Raw genomic sequence first — 21,550 nt, 5'->3', positions numbered from 1 at the left:
CTGCTCACAAAATTTAGTTTAGTAAGTGGTTCATTCAAGTTAGGATTTTAATTTTTGTGCTTTGGGGGAAAAAAAAAGATCAAGAGTGAAACCTATAAGAACCTGAGGTGAGTTACTAAAGGAAATGCATTTTGTTGTGGCTGTAGGGTAAAGGGGTTGTTTAGTACTTCTGGATTCATTTTCAACATCCACCCCCTTCCCTACAGTAAGTGTCAGAACGATGCCCCTTTCCAACTAATCTCTCTTTGACAGTAAAATCTTACATTCTTCTCGCCTTTTAAAGCCACTAAAGATCCTCTCTCACAGAAACATCAAAAAGCAGGAACTGCTGGTGAACTGTTAGCCCTTATTTTGAAATTTCTAGTTACTGCAAAGCATCAAGTTATCTACTTTTTCTTTAAGCTGAGCATCTAATTTTAAGAGCAAGCAGAGGACCATTTTGCATTCATTATGTTTATAGGTGGCAAGGCTAAGAGGTTGGCTGAACAAAGACCAGACAAAGACTGCCAAGTGCATATGGTGGTTCACAGCTTGGCGTCTCACCATTCTACAGCACCAACACAGCAGCTCCGATAGCAGACTATTAAAGAGGAGCGCTGCTCATGCACTTTTGTCGGCAAGTAAGTTACGCTTGGTGAAGACAGAATGACTGGAAAGCATTACACTTAACAAAAAGCACAGATGTTTATAACTCCCGCTCATTTCTCAGGAAAAGGAAACCTATCAATCCAGGTGCAGCTACAGGACCCTGCATATTTCAGGACTAACTGTAGCTGCATGGAAGTGAATTTCACTTGACAGGGCAACACTTAGCCACGGCCAAGGGAAGAGCATAACGTAATCGACTGAGACGGTACATCTATATATTTCTCCTTGCTGAACAAGGTGGGAGGAGGGATAAACATGTGCGAGGTCAGAATAAGGTTTGTCTCAGCAGGACTCCAGCGATGCTCTCGGCCACAGGAGAGGCAGACAAAGGGAGGAACCGCTCTGAGCACCCTCTCGCGGTTACTGAAATGCACGTCCCGGGCACAGACCTGGAAAGAAGCATTTGGTATCCAGACGGTAAGCTGGGTGTACTCACTGGGAATATTAAAGATCTGCAGCAACTGTACTTCATACATAGTAGGGGAACGATGGAATTTGCTAGGGAGAAAGAAGCAAAGAAAACTAGTGCATATGGAAAGCTGAAAAGCCATACAAACTCCCTTCCACCAGGGAAAATTTTTACTTCCCACAGGCAAGCATTCTTGACTAACACTGAACTAGCTAAAAGCATTTGTGCTTGCATGCAAGGGTCTCTTCTTTTGAACAAATATAGGCAAGATTAGATCCTGAAGTCTCCAAAGCACCCCCTCTTTCCACAGACAGGTAAAATAATTTATTCATTTTTTTCCCCAAGGTCACACAATGACAGGGGAAGTACTGAGAAGATAAGTCAGGAAACCCAAGCTCATAGTTCTTGTAACCTTGAAAATTTGTCTCTAACAGAAGATTCCTGCAAAGGGGCTCTGCCTTCCATAGCTCATTTTTCCTAAAATGGCTACTGCCTGTAATGAGATCCTTTTAAATCTGATTTGCATTTAAAACTTCAGCCTGTAATTAACAGAATATAACTCCATGGCAGGTTGTCTTAAAGACCACTACAAAATTATTACTATTTAACTCTCCCCATGAAGCCTCCTCCACCACTAAACACAACATGCTACAATGCATACAAAATCCCCAGACTGAAGCATTTGACAGGAGATGACATGCAGTATTTTGTATACACAGCCCAGCAAACACTGCTGGGAATGAGATATAATACATGGAGAAATGCACTCCCAGGGACTACCAGTTGGGCAGAGCTACCTTTAGTACCGCCTCACTCGTGGTGGAAATCAAACCCCTGCCAAATGGGGGAGGCTTTCTTTGATGCTGTTTTGCCCTGCACTAATTATAAAAGAGTACAGACACAGCCTTTTTTCCAAGTGTATGGAGGTGGGGGTGGGGGAGAAGCGTGTGTCTATGTGAAGAGCACAACTATTTTTTATGCTTTCAAATTCTTAATCCTGTTTGGAGCTGTCAGTGGGGGTTAATGGAAGCCTTGGATAGGAGAATTCCAATCTGGTTGGCAGATGGATAGGTTGGTTATAGCTGCATAACTATGTCTTGCCTGCAGGCACAATTCAGAACACTGTTAAAGCAATATAAAGTCTCTGTCAAGCTGAACCATTTGGATCAGTAGCAAGGAGAAATAATAATAAAAAAGGAGTTCATTTCTGGGCCTTGCGTGTTTATGCTAGTATGCAGAAACTGATTAATTGTCATCGTGTGCTGGTCTGCTATACCTCAGATTTCTACTTCTGGAGTAGATTTTGCATGCTAATATAATCATTCTCCCTCTTGAGACATTAGCAAATAATCAAATGAAAAACAGGATCATAATTTACTGAGATTCGGGCAATTCTCTATGCAAATTTGACTTGTTATTGCTGCTGCCTCGTTAATCTGAATGCCTTTGACAAACTCCTTTGATTTATGAACTCATGACAACTCCAATGTGTATATATTTTGCTAGATTGACATTATCATTAAGAGTGGGTGGACTGAGCTCACATGAATGGCTGATTTTATTCGCTGGTGTCTGCTGCTCAACAGCTGAGCATCTCCTTCTCACAAAGCCCCTGAGCGCCAGGCTCTTCCCATCTACCCATCCATTCATCATCTCGATGTTAATTGGCCCAGGCTTTAAGCAAATTTTCAACACGATTTAAAGGCACGATGACACTGATTACTGACCCTCTGCCATACGGTGCCTATTGATTAACCTGACAGAGATGATGAGCTTGAGGGAAACTAGGTATGTGTGGACCTCGGGGAGGGGAAAAAAAATAATATATTGTTTATGCAGGCAAAACACTCGTCTTTATCCCAAAGGCCAGAATTTGTGCTGCACTGGCCCTTAAAACACACTATTGCTTTAAACACCTGCATCCAATACAGAAAATGCTTGCTTGCTTGCTGTGGAAAAATGATTACAAATTTGATGTCATGTGCAGTCTGTATTTTAATCGAGTTCCCTGATAAATAGACCCCCTCAAGCCAATCAAGTCTCGCTCCAGCCATTGCGTGCGTACACATCAGCTCGAACAGAAGCCTGGGTGTGCAGAGTGTGCTTTTAGTGGTATCAGCAGATCCAACTGCATGTAGGAAATCTACTTGGGTATTTTAGGTCTCTAAGCAAATAATACAGTGGGAACACAGTGTGCAAACAGTTAGAGTAGAGTAAGTGTTCCAAGGGCAAACTGGATGCCAGACATAGCTGTCTCAGTATTTCTGCTGCCACATTAAAATAGATGCTTTAGCACACACCAGTGAAATAGTGCATTTTTCCTTTTCCAGTGCAAACTGTTGATATGACCTGACCCTCAAGCTCCTAAGTGCATTGAATGAACACAGCATTTTATCAGAAATTGAAAATAACTGACATCCTTTTTCATGTTCCTGGAAGTGTCCCTGCGCTGCACTTGGTCCTCCTCACCAAGGACAGAAGGGTACTCTCTCAGTCAAGAGGGAGCCACTGAATAAAGAGGTACATCAGCATTCTGTCTGCAGACTGGTGCTGTATGAAAGTAAAAGGAGGCAGAAGGCCTGTTTAACCCCTGCCCAGCCCTGGGTTAAGTCCGTCAATCAGGGCACACTGTTCTTCTCTCCCAATTCAAGCAGGCAGCCTGCCAGAAGTCAGGATGTTCCTCTTGTTTAGGAGGAGGGAATTTAGGAAAATGAGGGTGTTGCTCCAAGATGCTGCAAAGTTAGTTGTCTTGCAGAAAACAGGACAAAGCATCATCAGGTAAAGGTATGGAGAAATTAGCTGTAATTGCCTAATGCCAATGTCAGCCCGAGAGGACTGAAAAGAGAGAGATATGTGTGGAAATAAGTGCCAGTCTAAGACCAGAGGCACACAGAAGCCTTATGTTCCCTTTCCAATAATCTCTGTAAGTGATAGATGAGTCCAAGTCCATTGTTATCGTTAAGGGACTGTCAGCATCCTCATTTTATAAATGCTGTCTGTCAGTTTATAAATATCTCAGCCATTTCAAACAGTGCTAGGATGAATCCTGGCATAGCCAGTGTCAGTCTGAAGCAGTATTACTGTTAAAAAAAAAAAACTGTCTAAGATATACTAAAAACATGTAAGGATAGCTTCTCCTTTTTCTCCTATCATGAGGTCCAAAACATCCCAATTCACACTTATTTGGCCAGTCACTACAATATATAAAACCAGTCCTTAGGATTGGTAATGCTCTTTGAGAAGAACAAGTATGAAAGCTGCAAGTTTGAAGGCAATTCTCTGCTGTTCAGTAGATAAAACAAAAATGACAGCTATAACACACAGGGAGATCCACAGCAATGAAAATGCAGAGATAAGTATCAGACCCCATTCCTCCTCGGCATTTGCTGCTCTGAACATTCACCAAGATTAGATCCTTTTAGAGAACACCATAAATTGCAACGTGTAGGCACAAGGGGGTGACTTCAGCCTGGAATGAAGGCACAGACAAGTTTCCCAGCTCTTACAAGTTTAAAGTTAAATGGTACTTTTGCAAGGGGTTTTGGCTGAGCATTAGAATGATGGGGGGGGGGGGGGGGGCAGAGAATCTGCAGCTTGCCTTTCACTGACTGATAACAGAAAAAGAAAAGGAATAAACTAAAAGGCCTTCCAGTTCAGTGTCTGCTTTACAGACTGGCATGCACATGTCTATTCTGTTTATTATATTTATTATCTTGTTAGCTGCATAGAAGCATGGTGCTTTTTTATCCTCCAATACATTTATAAATGCCCTGTGATGGGGGTGAAGACTTCACCCCCCACCTGGAACATTTACAAGTTGAAATTCATGCCCAAGCAGCTCAGATACCTACTAAAACCTAAATTCTTAAAACTGAATCTCTGACAGCAGTGAAAATGGGAAGTGCAACACTACACCTCTGACCAGACACAGACATTCATGTTCACACAAGTCCCAATTTGGTCTGCCTCCATGTTAACACTGATGATGATGATGATAAAAGTTTCAACAACCAGGGCAAGATTCTGATTTTCACATCTGTAGAATGGATCCTTCATGATTTTCTTAATTTTTCATTCAAATTAATAATTGGAAAAGTATAAATTTTCAAAGTAACAAGACTTGATAACAGAATTTCATAACATACAGAAAAGCCTCTTATGACATTCTTTAACTTAGTAATTACTTGTTGGCTATAAAGGGTAATTTAACGGCGTGGGAAGTCCGCATTACTAGAACGGTAAATTCAGTTTAACATTAAAACACCAGAACCCAGCACAAATATCAAAGATCTGATGAACAGATGCATTTCGAACAGCAAAAATCTAGTTGTAGCTAACAAAAAAATCACCATCACCACCACTCCCCTCCAAAATACAGATGCTAGGAACAAGTCATTTAGGGGAATTTTAAAAAGCTGGTTTCATTTCATCCGTATTTTTCAACACAGACAGAGAGAGACAGAGAGAGAGAGAATGAGAATAGCTAATGAGAACAGGCTTTCCATGTTTCCCAGGAAGCAGCCCTGCTTAACAGTTCTGTTCTGTGAATTTAAGAGAGTCAGCAGTGGCAAATTTGTTGTTAATATTCAATCTTTCAAGCTTTGCAAGCTAGTTGGCCAATGGCTCTTTCTATTCCAATGTTTGTTGGTCCCTTATTTACACACACATTACATCCGGAGAGCCTTTGAATGTAATTTCACGTGGATTAAGGGAAGAACATTTGCTTCTGCTAATCAGGACATCTGGTTATTTTTGTAACTCACAGACATCTGCATTAGGCAGTTTGACTTCCCCATTCCTCATAACAAGGTTAGAGCTTAAGAAGCCTCAAGGACCTCTAGTTGAATTTTATTATTTGCATTTCTTCACAGCCAGGTCTGTTTTGGAATTTTCTTTCCTAAACAGCACAAATTGATCAGCACCTTCACAGGTATACACATGTTTTTATAGCTAGCACTTTCTATGCATTATTTTATAGTGTACATCTTGTACTCCAAAATTTTATGTAGTTCAAAGCCATCTACATCTTTTTAAGGAACAGAAAGCACACATTCCCAAAAAAGCAGGGCAGAAAACATCCAATTAACCTTACAACACACATAATATGGATATACTTTCAAATATTCAACCAGATCACTTATGTAAGACTGGTGTAAGGACTTGTTCTGAATATCATTATCTCTATGCTTTAGTTTGCTTCTTCCTACTGATTTACCCTTGTACATCTGCTCCTCACATTGAACAAAACAATATTCTTCCCTTTCTATTCTTCAGGGCAACATTAGTAATTTCTCCCATCTTTTAAATTCATGTTAAAATTCCTTTATAACAGTTTCAGCTGGGGTTAAATTTTTCTGCCAGACTGCTGAATTGTGCCACACATACTTCAGGAAGAAGGATTTTGCATGCAACAGAAGCCTTTTAGAAAAGAACTGAATCAATCCAGGCTTGGCTCTCTCTTCTTTGTTACTTTCATTTTGCTACATTCTTTCCACAAAAATTCATTTTCAACACTCATCCCAGAGTGTAAAAGTACTAAAGTTTGAAATTATACACTCTTATTCACAGTTCACAGCATTCTTCCCTCCCATGCTCATGAATTGTAGGCTTTTATCAGTGATTTTGTATGCTGGAATAAGATGTTTTCTTGATTTCTTTCCCTTACATGTAGGATGGGGGGAACAGCACAAAGTCAGCTTTTACAGGCTTAGAATATAAGCCAAAATTCAAAATACATGTCAAAAACATATTTCTTGTACTAACCGCAGTTAGCAAGAGCTACTGGATCCAGGGAGAGTTTTTAAAAACTTTTTTATTTATTAAAAACCTCTAGACACAGCTTAACTTTCTTTGTACAATATTTATTACAGCTTCATCTGCATAGGAGCTGCAAGTGCTCTCAGAAATCAGTTGTAAAAGCGTCTAGTTTTGCTGCAGATTTCATGTCCTTGATGCCCAAAAGATAGGCTGGAAATGAACCCCCACAGACTGATGTCTGCAGAGCAGGTATTTGTTTATTGCAGCGCTGATGGTGAGGGGGATATCTCCCTAATTCACCCACCTCTGCCCAGTGCTGTGCTACACCTACACAATGAGTATTGCTTCGTGTCACCGTGTCACTCCAACATCATCACACAGGTGCCAGAACTGATTTACATCGTATGAGATCATGCTTATCAGACAGTTCTGCTGCACTGCGCTTGTGCCACCCAGCTCGGGGAGTTTGGGGGCTTTTGATGAAGGCTTCCATGATCTTCTTCACATCTGAACTTTTCAACTTTGTCTTTGGAACAAGCGCAGTTACAGCGTTCCTTGGTCTGTCTGGTCTTAACCAGCCTAAATTCTTTGTTTTGTGGCTAACTAGCTTTGCACTTGCCAATTTTTCATTAGTACTACACTTATCTGTTTCTATCCACCTGGCAAGGTTTCTTCTTCTTTTTTGTCTATTCAGCATTAAGCAACTAGTTAAACATATACTAGTCATTACATTGCATCAAAAGTTATTTATATCAGGTTATATAGGTATAAAAGTTATAATTCAGGTTATATGGGTATAAAAAGCTATGATTCAGATTATATAGGTATCAGGTTATATAAATATATAAAAAGTCATTATTTAGGTTATATTGGTATCAGGTTATATAGATATATCAGGTTATATTGATATCTTGCAACTCAAGCTACATAAGCACCTTGTAACTTTGATCTAAGCTATATAGGAATCATTCTTCTTCAAGCACTATTTTCTAACTAACTTTTAAAGCTATTTCTCTAGAAGAACCAATGCCATCTCACTGGCCTGACTATAAAACCCCCTCCCCTCTCATTCCTGGTCATCATCTACACTTATTATTATAATTTTCCCTTTCCAAAACCTCTCATTCTGAGCTTTCTTGTCAAACGGACAAAATACCTGCACTTGTCATCACATCCCTTCCTCAGAGCCTGTGGCATTCTCACTCCCAAACACCTAAATCAACCACACAATCCTCATCTCACAGTATTGTTTTATGCTTTACTTGTTGTTTTTTCCTTCCTTATTTTTATTGCAGAAAAGGGGAAAATGAGATCCAAAACAAAAACATGATGCACAAATTATCCAAAGTAAAAATGACAGCATAGGGGAACAAAACTTGTTAACTTTTTAGGCACAGTTTCTCTCCTAAAGCAGCTCGCTTGTTAAGAAATGGGGATTCAGTGATGTCAGTGCAGGGTCAGACTGATGGGAATTCACAGCACACTGTCCACACCACCGAATGTGGAGGCACCCAGATCTTTGTCTTTGACACTGTGAGCCAGGCGACCCTGCAGCCAAAGCTACTTGGTTCTCAATCTGGAACAGGTTCAAAGTACCTATGGAGTCACCATCGAGCAGTGTGGATAACACAGCTCCACCTCCCCAATGTGCCTCACAGTAGTAATTAGTCCATACAGTCAGGCTTCGGTGCTTTTTCAAGCTTCCAGAGCTACATTTATCACAAGAAGCATCAATCACACCACTGGGCTATGAGGCAAATTTAGTTAGCTCCCAATATAGGGTGTGTTTACCTCCATACAGTGCTGTTGAAAAACCTCACTGCAGATATGAAAAATAGGTGTGGTTGCTCAATCAATTAAGCAAAAAAAAATTATAATCTTCTAATAAAAGAATTGAAAGTTACAGATTAGGCACTGCACATTATAATGTTTGGCTAGCAAGCACTGCAGCATTTGAACAGCTGCCACCCAAGAAACAAACCCTTGGGTTCTCCTGACTTGGCCAGAGCAAATTTGGCAACACAACAGCCCCTCCTGCAATATTTAAATTTAACAATTCACTACTAGGTTCTACCACTGTAAAATAATTCCAACTCTACAACATCATTTTCTTTAACTAGGAGTTATAAAGTATTATTTTAAATTTCATTGCACTGGGTAAGAAAAAAGAGTTGGACATGATTTGGAGACCATCAAATAGGGTGAGTAGCCAAGCAGCCAAAGAAGGAAAGATAAAGATGCACATAGGTTCTCACCTTCAGATACCTTGGGGCTGGCAAACATTTTGTTCCTACAGGAAACAATACAACTCTAGACCACCGCCTATTTGAGATCCAGTAGTTGCAGCTTTTTTGCTACAACATGAATGGCTTATTAAACCTACAGCATATCTGTTTTATTTAACTTCTTGGTGGAAAGGGGCCAGGAAAACAAAATGTACTTAAATGCTGAATTTTTTTTTCCAGGCTGAATGCCTTTCATCCAGTAAGACATTCAAAGCAGTGACCCAGCAAATGGATTGAAAAAGCAATCTTCCGTCTCAGTGCCACATTATCATTCCTATTCAGTATTCTCGGTGAGATATCTCAATCAGCTGGATGTGTGTGTAAGTGACAGCGCAGCCCATTGCTGGGTTAATTAAACATTTGACTTTAACACCCTCCCCATCATTAAGCAAATAAAAACAGATAATTCAAACTGCACTTCATCCACGGGGTACACAACATACATGTCAAAATTAAGAGAGTCCAAGGCCCTCAGGGAGTTCTACTCGGGGAGGTAATCAGTTTAAATCTTATCTGGTTTATCAATTATTCTATTGATTAAAGCAGGGTGATTATACAAAACTCCCTCTTGCCACATGGGATACATGTAAGCAGAGCAGGACAACACACACGGGCTCAAAAACGATTTAAAGAAAATACAGACAGATGAATAACAGTCTATTAGTACAAGCCAGCAATCCATAGCTGGAAAACCTGATACTTCTTCAAAGCTAGTGAATTAAGTCCTTCCAAATTAGAGTACCAATGCTTTTAGCTCATCTGCTCTAAAATCAGATCTGTATGTTGAAAGGACAACATTTCTTCATTTTAAAAAGGTAGTTTTTTTGCTTGAAGTATGTTTTATTGATACAGTCCCAGAACATAACAAAGATAGCAAACACCAGTAATTCCAGACTTTTAAGTCATCATTCTTATCTATCAGTAACTCTGAAAAAGTGGATGAAAAGGGCATTCTCTGTATTTTCACACTCCCACATACATACACGGCATAGCCAAAAGTAGAATGTTATATTTTAACGATTTAAGTGTGACAGATCAACTCAGACAAAAAAAGAATGTGCTGTGGATTTGTGGAGGTTTTTTGCTTTTGCATTCCTCCAAAGTGAGGCATTAGCAGTTGTGGGAGCTGCCACTGCCATGTACTTCTCATTTTCAAAAAGCCCTAACAGAAAATCCCACCTTGTGGTCCTTATCACAACTCTCTTGCATACAGCCACACTACACAAAGCAATTCCAGTTACTTCTCATTCCTCGTTTCCAGCTGAAGACTTTTTTCTCTTCATGTGTCTGTGTCCTGAGTTTACAATCACAGTCCCACCTCCATTATCTTCCAGTAATACTATGTTTCAAGTTTCATCTTATCCTAAACTGAACTGTACAAGACCTTGCCCCACACATACAAAACAGGAACCTTTTAAAAACAAAACACTGCAGGCTACTGCAAACAACAACTGGAATTTATTTCCAAAAGTTCCCTCAAAGCAATAATTAGCAGCAAAAAAAGCTCAGCTTTAAACCAGGGCCTTTTTTTTTTTCCCCTATACTATCTCCCATGATCTGTTTCATAATGGTCATACTGGTAGCACAAATTAGTCATCTAATCACATCTCAGCTCTTAACCAGGACACGGTATGAACCACAGAAGTCAAAACACCAACAAGCCAGAGAGCCCCAACACCTCACCAGCCAGTGCTGCTGGAGTTGCAGTCACAGGAATTTTAAGCAACAAGGACAGCTAAAAAGCAGGCCTGAGGTGTGTTCTTGCCCTTCACCTTCAGGAGGGGATTATGTGCTGCTCCACATTGGCATTGTGTGTGCATCCAACCATACTTCAGCCTCCTCTCTGTAGATCTCTTTTCTTCTTTGGAAGCAAACTAGAAGCCTGCATTAGCATGCTGTATTTTGCTCTCACCACTAGAAATACTGAGGGTGCTATTTGTAATTGTATTCTTTTAAGAGGTTTGTTCTCTGCAGCTGTTTTCTGCTTGCAGTGTATTTTGTGTAATCAGCACATCATCATAAATACATTGGCTGCTCCCCTGAGGGAAGCTGTCACTGTTTAATTTACAGAACAACCTGGCCAATGTGAATTCTAACACTACAGCACTATGGCAAGAAGTTACCACATTCGGAAAAACAGGTTTCTATGAATTTTTATATCAAGAGCTGGTCCCAGGACAATTTAGTTTCTAGAAATAGATTGATTTTAAAAGCACTCTATACACTGGATGGAATAGATTCTTTCCCATTTACAGCCTCTTAAGGCAGCACCAAATTCACTCTCACATTATTTTAAATGTGACAATCTCACCACAACCATCTTCACTTCTGACTTTTACCAAAAGAAGGCACTGGATATAAGTGTGTAATCCTACACACTAATTTTGTGTGTGTGTCTTTGGGTTTTTTTAATGAACAACCACCACATCATCATGTTAAGTTTGTCTTCATTTGCACAAGGGAACGTACTGTGTTGCAAGGTCAAATGTTATTACCTACATCAAAGGGTTGCTGCACAGTTTATTACTCTAAAGATGTGATAGAAGAGCAAGGTATATTCCTGAAAGAGTAGAAGTGTATGCAGCTTTATTGGCTGAATGAAGAGTTGCTTCCTTTGTTCGCTGGATATATGGTTGTATTTTGAGGGAATAAATCACAGGGATTTTTTTGTAGAAGGTAGGCAAAAAGCAATGGTTGATCTTGCTATACACAGACACAATTTGGAAAATTCCACAAGGGTACCAAATTATATTGGCAGCCATTTACGAACTTTAGACATGAGCCCTAAATAAATACTTGGGTACAATCAATGAGTTACTTGGCTATTTCATTCACAATGGCTACTAGAAGCAGTCTACCTGACTGTGTAGAAAAGGAGCCAAGAAGACTGAAATCCTGATTTTTTTTTTGTACTTATACACACATATACACATATATTTAAATAAGGAAATATATTAAAAAATGCTAGAGAGAAACAACTATAAACGTAAATAATATCCAAAAACCAGAATTCGCAAAGTACAAACTTCTTTGGGAATTCTCCTCAAAAAGCCACAAAAACCTCTTTCATCTATTTAACAAAAAAAATCTGCATTTTATGTCAAGGGGCGGCTGGTTGTTAAATAACTTTAGTATCAATTTTGCCAATTCTTAGTGGTAATTAGAAGCCCTGTTTAACATCACCAGACACAAGGCAAGTATACAAACATCATAAAAAAGAATCATGCATATCACAGAATATTTGCTACGTTTTTTCACAAGGAGAGTTTAATTTTACTTAGTTTGCAGAATATTCTAGCAAATTATTTTTATTTCAAATCTAACAAAATATAAGAAACCATTAAAGCAAAATAAATACTATCTTGTCTCTGATATGGTTTATGTTTATGAGAATGACCTACCAAACACAGATAAAACTGAGTGAAAATAGCTGAGATTTTATGGAAAAGTGAGACAGCTGGTTATCTGTGGAGGAAAGAATACAGGAAAGAGAATAGCTGAGTATTTTTACACACTATGTAAGTAATAGCCAACAGAAAGCAGAGGAAATAAGTTGAAATCTATCCGACGCAGTGTAGCAAAGTACTTCTTCAAGCTATAAATTTTAAAATTTAGCAAGTGCTCTTCTACTGAGAGTGTTTGGGTTGATTCCCTGAAATTTTGTGTGTGTTCACCTTATTTCAGAGAAGAAATGTTTCATTTTCTTCTCCTTATACAGAACTATTCAGAACTATCTCTGCATATTTCCTAAGAGTGACTGAATTCTAACATTGCTTAAATTTAGATGCAGGTAAGAAAGTATTTCATGACTTCTCCAAATTTATTGTAAAATACCGTATTTGCATTTTTAAATTAAAATCATTGGTGTTATCTTTTTGCCAGTTGCGCACAAATAGGTACAACTCGATCTTGTGCCACCGGCTCCCTCCAAAGTCCTCCCAGCCACCAAATCCAAAGTGATAACGGGGCGATTTACAGGGACTAGGCTGGTTCTAAACGCACTGGACCATCTATGACTGGTGCGAGGGGCTTGGAGCGGGGTACCCTCAGAGCCTCCTTTCTGCACAGAAAGGGACAAAGATGCAGGCTTTGGGGCAGCACGGAAGAGTCGCTGCAATGCGATTGAAGCAGCAAAGGCCGGCGAGCCCCGGGGCTGCAGTTCCGGGCGCGGCCGGGGGAGCGCAGCACAGCCCGCGCCATGGCCCGGCCCCCGCCCCGCGCCGCGCCCGCGCCGAGCGCGCACACGCACAGCCGCCTTCTAATTCAATTAGCGCAGCCTGCAACTCCAGAAAAGAGTAATTCAATTAGTGCATTGTGGAGCTCCACAATACCTCCAAGCAGATGTTCTCAATCCGGAGGAACCGGAGCTAGCTTTAAAGATACCTGTATGCCTCCAACGCGGCGCTGCATATGCCGTTTGTCACTACGGCTTTGCACACCTTCCTGACTCCTAACGAGGGAGGAAGGAAAACTCGGATGAGTTTTGTTTCATTTTTTAAACGCAACAGTCAAACTGGTGCTGGTGTGCTAAAAACCTTGCCCTCACCTTAGCGAGAAAAGCACATTAGTAGTAACCGGACCATCACTACCCAGGCTGATGGAGGGGGAGGCCTTGTAGCTACGATGCAGTTTAAATTAATCATTGTCCTGGAAACACTGAGGTGGTATTTCTCAGTGAGAGATACTGTCACACTTCTTGATACTCAGATTAAAGAGCTAATAAAAACACATGGAACTTCTGAGGATCAATATGGGTGCAGAACAAATGCCAATTTCTATTACTAAATGTAATTACTCAATGTAATTAGAAATTAGTGATGTGCTACAAAAAAACAACCAAACCCATCCCACTGATCCACAAAGAAAGATTTCTTTCTAGTCCCCTTCATTTCTTTGCCACCTGAAAGGAGAAGAATATCTCTTGCTGTTGCTACTACCCGTGAGCTAAGATTTTGCAGCACACCCTGGGCAACTCCCTGAGTTTGATGGGCTCCCCAGCATCACCCAGCCAGACAACATCACCAGATTTAAAGAGGGATAAATCCTAAAAATGTTCAAGAAAGCTCTTCTGTAGTCACTGGGCACTTTATTTAAAGATATCTCCAGCTAAGCTAACCATCGTGGTGTTCCTACAATGAAGCTCCCAAAAGCCTGAGCTACAAATGGGGCTGGAGGCAATCACAAAAATGCGACTTGGCTTCATTTCTGCTCCATTTTTATTGTCTCTCATGCCTTTATAATTGCTCCTGCCAGGTGGTAAAATGAGGAAAAACAGAAAAGACTGCTGCTGAACACCTCCAACAAGAAACTTTGCTGAAAAAACCAGGTGTCACATTGTGGCAGTTCAATATTTCATAGCCAATACAAGGAATGTGCAACAGCACTGCAACTTTAAATCTTTGCCTCCTGTGTCAGTCTATCTCCTCTCATTGTAATGCCAAAGGGAACAGCAATCAGAGTGGAGATGTTCAATGTGATAGAGGTCAGGACACCAGTGGATCAACGTACCAGAAACACGACCTTGTTTATTTTTTTCCCCAGTATTATTGTTTACAGGGTGCTTTGCTCATGTACCTTGTGGTTCTTAGCTAAAAGATGAAATTACAGCCCAGGATGAAGCGCTCAGGCACACATCCAATTTGTGTTTCCATCTCAGAAAACAAAAAGCTTCTGAGGCCCTCGGGCTGCCATTCAAACTTGGAGAGGCTGACATTTTTAACAGCATGAACCAGAGACTGGCAGAGGAATGATCTAATGCATTTCTGACTTGTCAATCAAAGATCTCACCTCTGCTGTCTTGTAAACAGTTGGGGGCCACCTAACTACATTCACAACCAGGGTAGAGCCTGCTGCCAGCCAGGGGGGTGCTGGAGCCACATGCTCTGGCTATTAGTCACCAAAATTAGGATTCTGCTTCAGAGGTGCACTATAAACAGCCCCCGGGCAGGCTTCACACAGCCACAGGCAGAGCAAGAGGGTGAATACAAAGCAGGCTTAGTGTCTCCGTGCTGATGGAGTCTGTGACTGGACACCCCATATCTTTCCCAATTAGAGACAGAACTATGCACACCAGCAAACACTGACTCCAAAGCCAAACAATTTCCTTCAAATGTATTTCTCACAAACACATTTCTGAGCATGCAGTTTGCCCACCCCAAGACTCCAGCTCTAACCTCCTGTATAACCAGAAATGATGTACTACTGCTCACATTTACACTGTATTTCCAGCAATAAAACGTCAACTTCTAACACAGAAGTGCATGAACAGGCCAAAGGAAATTTAGAGACACAACTGTTTCTACCAATACACTGACAATGCTTCTTTGACAAATATTCTGCTTTGTAACACAAAAATATAAACATTAGGGAAAAAAAGTAAAGGTAATTTGAAGAATAAGTTCATGCCTGTCTCACAGGGACAACAGACTTCCATCACTGCATACCTTTAACATCTTTGGTACGTTCACCTTTCTGCAAAAGTAATCTCAGTCCATAGAGGTCACATCCATCCTGCACAGCCTCAAGTGCACTCCCTTTTGCTCCAATTTGCCTAGCACAGTACACCCATGCTGTCCTCCCCAGGACAGAGCTTTTAGCCCAGACTAAGGAAGTCTCACATGCATGCTCACTTCTGCAAAACCTAGCAGAATCATCCCCTTCACCTGACAAACACTGAGGTATAGCTCTTTATGGCCAAGATCTTCAGGTAAAACAAAATGCAAATTTCTGACATTCTGTAGAGACATTTCTGAATTCAACAAGACGTTGCTACCTCCACCACAAAAGTTAATCCTCCCCTTTGACTACCAGAGCCTGTTACAGAAATAAAAGTTTCAGATTTGGCAAAATAAAGCTGACAAGACAACTCTCTTCTTTTTGACCTGTGTCTAGGCTCCAGACAAAGGTAGTAAAAGCATGACTCTTGTCCCAAGAAGTCTACAATCTAAACAGGAGCTGGTATTTGTGTTGGCTGTGAATTAGGTAAAAAGGAAGAGGCAGACTGCTCTCTGCTATTATGGCAATACATAAAATCTTTGGCAAGACTTTCAAATTCCTCTTCAAGCCTCTTCATTTATACAACAGTCTACAGAAATTAATTCAAGAAAATATTTTGGTCTTCTGCCGACCTGGAAGGATTAATACAATCATTCCCTTGGCATACTTGATGAGTGTAATTGTAAATTTGAATTTTCAAAGAGCTTCAACTATGAAAAGCAACATAAATAGAGCCTTGTGAGCATGCATAGAAAAATATTTTAACAGGTAAAGTAATTATCTTCACATGGAAAATGTCATGAAAACAGGCACCTGTTGGCGCATCTGTAAACTTCCAAAGCACAAATTTCTAAGAAAAAAGAGCATATTCTGTATAATTTATTTTTTATTATTAGGAGAACCAATATGCAACCTAATTTTCAGTTGCTTTGAAGATTAACAGTACTGTAATATCTGACATCCAAGACCCTGAAAATAGAATAGCTAGCCTTTTTCTTGTTAAAATACCCTCTTTGACTTGACCACTTCCCACAGTGCCTTATAGGAGTTCATGTTCCAATCTGCTGCCATCTTCCACCATGATTGCTATGAAATTCAGCTACACAATAGGCTATCAGCTGCAAAGTCCTTTGAGATAAAAGATGTAAAAAAGAACTGTTTCTAGCTCCTTATTCCCCTATTCATGGGTTTAGCCTTAAAGCCTTTCCCACTGCAGGATGATTGCCTAAAAACAGGGCTGAGGAACCAGAAGATCCTGTTTTCACCTGTCTCCAATAATAAAAACACAAAGAAGAAAAATGAAGTACTTGACATATTAACAGAATTATCTCTAAATCAACTACCTGCCAGTGCTTCCCATGAGGAGTCAGCAAGACTTTAACTGAGCTATTCAAAAAGAGCATCTTTCCACATTTCTGTCTGAGCATCTGAAGGCAGGCATGTAAATAACTAGACAAATTCAGCAGTGACTAAGTAGCCTTCCAGATGGCATCTTCTCTTTTGCCACAAGCAAAGAACATTGATATGCTTCTCCAGTTACTTCAAGCTTGCTATGGAATAAAGAAAGTAACTTAGTATGAGAAAATTCACTGGGCTACAAGAAAGTCTTTAATGCTTTCCTGAAGATTTGATACCAAAAAAAAAAAACCATTAAAGAATGATGAAATACTGCAACATCACTGCTTCAAGCAGGCTCCAAACCACTCCATTCTGCACTGGAAAATGCAGAAGCCATGCCTCAGAGGGGAGTTTTCTTCAAACCATGCAAGCTAATGAGGATCAATCAGAGCCCATTGAAAAAAATGGACTGAAATGTGTATGACTCAGTGCTGCAGAAGCTGTTGCTGGCAATGTGGTTTCTCTCTCAACTGGCAGTAAATGTGCTCCTCAACACAACAGTCAGAGTTCAGTGAAGAGTACCAGTTTACTATTTCAGATGGCAAGTAGGACATACTTCCCCAATTCCCATAGTCACTAAATACACATGGAAATGTCTCTCAAAATCTGCAGAAATGCAAATGTCCTACCAGTATCCCAGCACAATGAATCCCTGTGCAGCTGACTCATTTGATCCCAAATATCAATGCACTGCATTAGCAGAACAGTTATTGCTCATATCTACCATTAGTAAGGACATCTTAAGCTTAAATAAATTAATCTTTCCTTTTTTAATATATGCCTATTTTAAGTAATCAAAAATAATTCAAGTAGAAAGGAAGAAGTCTCAATTTGAATTTATAAATTACTTTCCATATACTGCTAAGCTTAAAGAGATTTGAGATTCCTTCAGTAGCCAAAAGCTCAAAAATTAGGCCCATATGATTTAGTCAAATTATGCAAATCAGGATTAGGAGTCTAAACTCTGTTGTCTCTAGAGTCCTCTTAGACTAATAAAAAGTCGTGTTTCCCCCTCCCCCAGAGAAAGCCCCACTAAAAGCTTGGATCAGCAAAGGAGGCCTGGCAGGACACCTTCCAGAGTCCATCAGTGCTACTGCTGTGTCAGCAAAAAGAGTTGCACCAAAAAGCTGCAAGACACTTAAACCTCCTCTGGGACTAAGAGGATTATTTCCATTACTATCCTAACTCTGGGAGCAAGAAGTAAAACTTAAAATAATCTTTGCATGCTTTCCTTTAAAGTGCATAAGGAACTCACCCCAAAACAAGTGAAAATTTCAGTAAGATTCTGGCCTTTTCTTTTTCTCTGGTTTTGAAAGATGCTGGTAAATAAAACTCTCTGCCACAGGTTAGGCCAGCAATAGCATAATCTAGCAGCATAAACCTCAAAGTAAATGTTCATGCGACACTAAACTCAAAAAAACATGCTCTCTGCAGAGATACTCATTAAGTCCTCAGCCACTGCAGTTTATAAAATACCTCAGTTTCCAATGTGAATATAATATCTCTGGAGCTCAGACTCTGCTGTTATGTCCACATGCCATCAAAAATGCTTGCAATGATCATGAGAGCCTTGTCTAGGTTTCTTGATGCTCACGCAGCACCTTACTCTCTACCCATGGGAGAATGTCTGCATTTTTTAAGATTCACTGGTCACCCAAAGGGTCTGAACAAACTGGTTTGGCAGAAAACTGACTGATGACAGAGAAAAGCCTGAATCTAACAAACTCAGAGATCAAAGGGATAAAAAAGTTTCCTTTATTTGCCTTTTGACTGATGGCTTACTTGGATAATAATTTTCTGTAGTCAAAATGTCCAGACTCCTGCTAACAAAGCTGAAGTAAAGAATTTCTGGCATCAATTATCATCATGGCAATGAACTCACCCTCTCAGTCCTTCAAGTGGCACACAGAAAATTTAGATAGGAGGGGAATCACAAGTAGCCAGAACAGCCAGATTGGAGACGGTGTGATGGATGCTGTTTGCCAGATATAATTAAGTGGTATCTTTTTGACACAATTTAAAACCAATGAAAAAGATGACGGTATCAAGCCAACTTAGATAAAATAATTATATCAAAGGTAAATGGAAATGCCCCAGCTGCCCTGAATCTACACAAGATGGGTTAAAATACCAGAGATCAGAATGACAGAGGAGAGGCATAGAGTATGAACCAGAATAAATAGAGGTCAAGCAGGCAAGTAAAGGAGATGCACACGCACACAGATGGAGAGAAAAGGAGTGGGGAGAGACAGAAAGTACCTGGAAAGCTGGGAGTGCGCCAGTCCCTGGGTTATACAGGCATCGCAGCGAGGGCATGCTGTCCGCCAGGCTGGAGCAGCCCAGCCACAGAGATCTGGGCATAGAGCACTGCAGAGAAAGGACAACTATGAGATGGGGCTGTATGAGACAGGATGGCACAGATTACAGGAACTTTTAAGGCTTAGCCAAATGGCATCAACACAACGGCCCTTTAAGACAGCACTAATTGCTGAAGCATCTTTTTCCTTGAGAGAAGCTTTACAGATGGCATAGTAGCAAAAAAAAAGGCACTATGGATCAAGAAAGTAAATTTTGATTAATATTCCACAACAACGTGTTGAGTTTTCCCAGTAATAGAAAGTTTCTTTCCAATTAATCAGACCTATTCTCTATCCACAGCAATGCTCCAGGCAGAACACAAGGCAAGCAATTGGGCAAGGAAAGCAGAAAAGTAAACGACAACTTTAAGTCTAATACTTGCAGGGAAAAAAAGGTTTGTGTTTTGTCTGTAAATGGATTTTCCTAAATAACAGAAAAAACCTATGATCCAAGGTGAATAGGAAGTTTGTGACACTTTTTAAGAGTTTCATGTTTTTGCTTGCCTTGTTGTTTGTTAAATAAAATACAATTTTTGTAATAAATTGATTCAGTTCCTACAAACAGAAATACAAAAAAGGAGCCAAAGCAGCCAATCAAGGAAATTTTGATAGTTAAAGCCATTACCCCTTGAAATAGAGAGCTGCTTATTCATTTTACACCACTGCTATTAAATTTAGGGATGCATTATGATAGCAATTGCTTTTACCAGACACAGAGTTTTTGATGCCATAAGCAGTACTGCATTTGTCTAATTACTGGCAAGGCAGGAAAAAACAAGTGTATTTTAAATTGGCAGATAGCCATGAAAACTGAAGGATGTGATAGATTAGCTGCTGGAGATTTTAAACCCTCATACTCTTCTTTTTTTGCAATCCTGCCCCCACTTTTTTTCTTTTTTTTTTAATAGAGGGGGAGGGGATGGGAGGAAATTTGAGTGGAAAGGGCAGCTGGAATGGGTATGAAATGACAGCTGCCTTCTGAGCCTCCGTTTCTTCCTGCTCTTGAGAGGGCTAGAAAACCTTACGCAATCTTGCACTAAATGAGTATGTAAGAGCAACATAACCCATCTCTGAATGAGCAGAAAGGTGATCACCAACATCCATAATCTGGTCCTGTGCAGACAGACACAGAGATTAACCTTGTCTTTCACCACAGTCTTTGCTGTACTTTGTTGCAATTTACACTGCTGTTCCAGAAATAGTATTTAAAGGTGCTGGGGAATATAACCTATAGAAATATTCTCAACTGAAGTTTATGATACCTTAAAATACATTCCTCACTGCATTTTCATTTGAAAAAAACCCAACCAAACAACTCTTCCCTTTACAAAGATACTGAAACTCAAGAATTTGAGTACATCATAGTACTACATATCACATGAACTTGCTACTTGTATGTAATGCCCCTCCTAAAGCCAAAAAAATTACAGCCATAGTATTGTAACAAGCTACAAAAGTGAGCCATACTTCCTTGTCCACAACTCTAACCTCTTAAACACTCCCACATACAAAATACCTTCCAAATGCCAGCATTTTTTTTCTTTGCAATGTAATATGTATCACTACAGCTACTGAAAGCTGTTGTGACAAAAACCTTTTTTTTAAAAAAATTAATACATGAGATGGACATCCATGGTTAAGCATTTCACCAATTTTATTTATTTAAATCAAAGCTGCTTATTAGTCTCCAAGAACATCACAGTAACAGGAGATTCACTCCATGGTTCCTCTGATGATGCAGAGCAAATTCACTAGGTGAGGATCAGCTGCTTACCATTACCCATCCCAGGATTCATAACATAATACAAAATAAATATGGGATGACTTTTTTTTTTCACACAGCTGTAATTTATTCCATATTCTCAAGCTTTCCCATCCCTGAGGCTGCCTCATGTTTTTTGTACTGTGATAATGAACTCAAAGAACTGATTGCCATTAAAACTGGCTGATAATATAAAAAAAAGAGGTTACTTTAAATATTTGTACTGACTCAAGCATGGAAAGGTACAGAGGCAGGAAAAATGAGGAGCACTCTGTCAGTGGAAAGGCAAGCTTAAATTGACTCAAGGTTTACGTGAGATTACAGCTCAAGTCAGAGTCATTACAATCTGCAGGTAGGGCACTCTATTGTGCCAGGGAACTTACAGGGCAATGAAATGTCTTCCTCTAAAATTGCCACAATAACAAAGGAAAACATTGAA

At 39.9% G+C, this 21,550-nt stretch overlaps 1 protein-coding gene across 3 annotated transcripts in view; it reads right to left on the bottom strand.

Moving 5' to 3' along the window:
* The window catches only part of BTRC (beta-transducin repeat containing E3 ubiquitin protein ligase), a 114,843-nt gene that overhangs the window by 68,203 nt on the left and 25,090 nt on the right, over positions 1–21,550 (bottom strand). For 2 of the 3 annotated variants that reach the window (XM_059476816.1, XM_059476817.1), the window contains exon 2: positions 19,252–19,359. The exons of the other annotated variant lie outside the window; for it this stretch is intronic. In XM_059476816.1, coding sequence (XP_059332799.1) covers positions 19,252–19,359 — 108 coding nt within the window. The remainder of the gene's footprint in view (positions 1–19,251; positions 19,360–21,550) is intronic. 3 annotated transcript variants of the gene reach the window in all.

This window comes from Ammospiza nelsoni, chromosome 8 (assembly GCF_027579445.1).
Source record: "Ammospiza nelsoni isolate bAmmNel1 chromosome 8, bAmmNel1.pri, whole genome shotgun sequence".
NCBI lineage: Eukaryota > Metazoa > Chordata > Aves > Passeriformes > Passerellidae > Ammospiza > Ammospiza nelsoni.
This window is presented reverse-complemented; position numbering and strand designations above follow the sequence as displayed.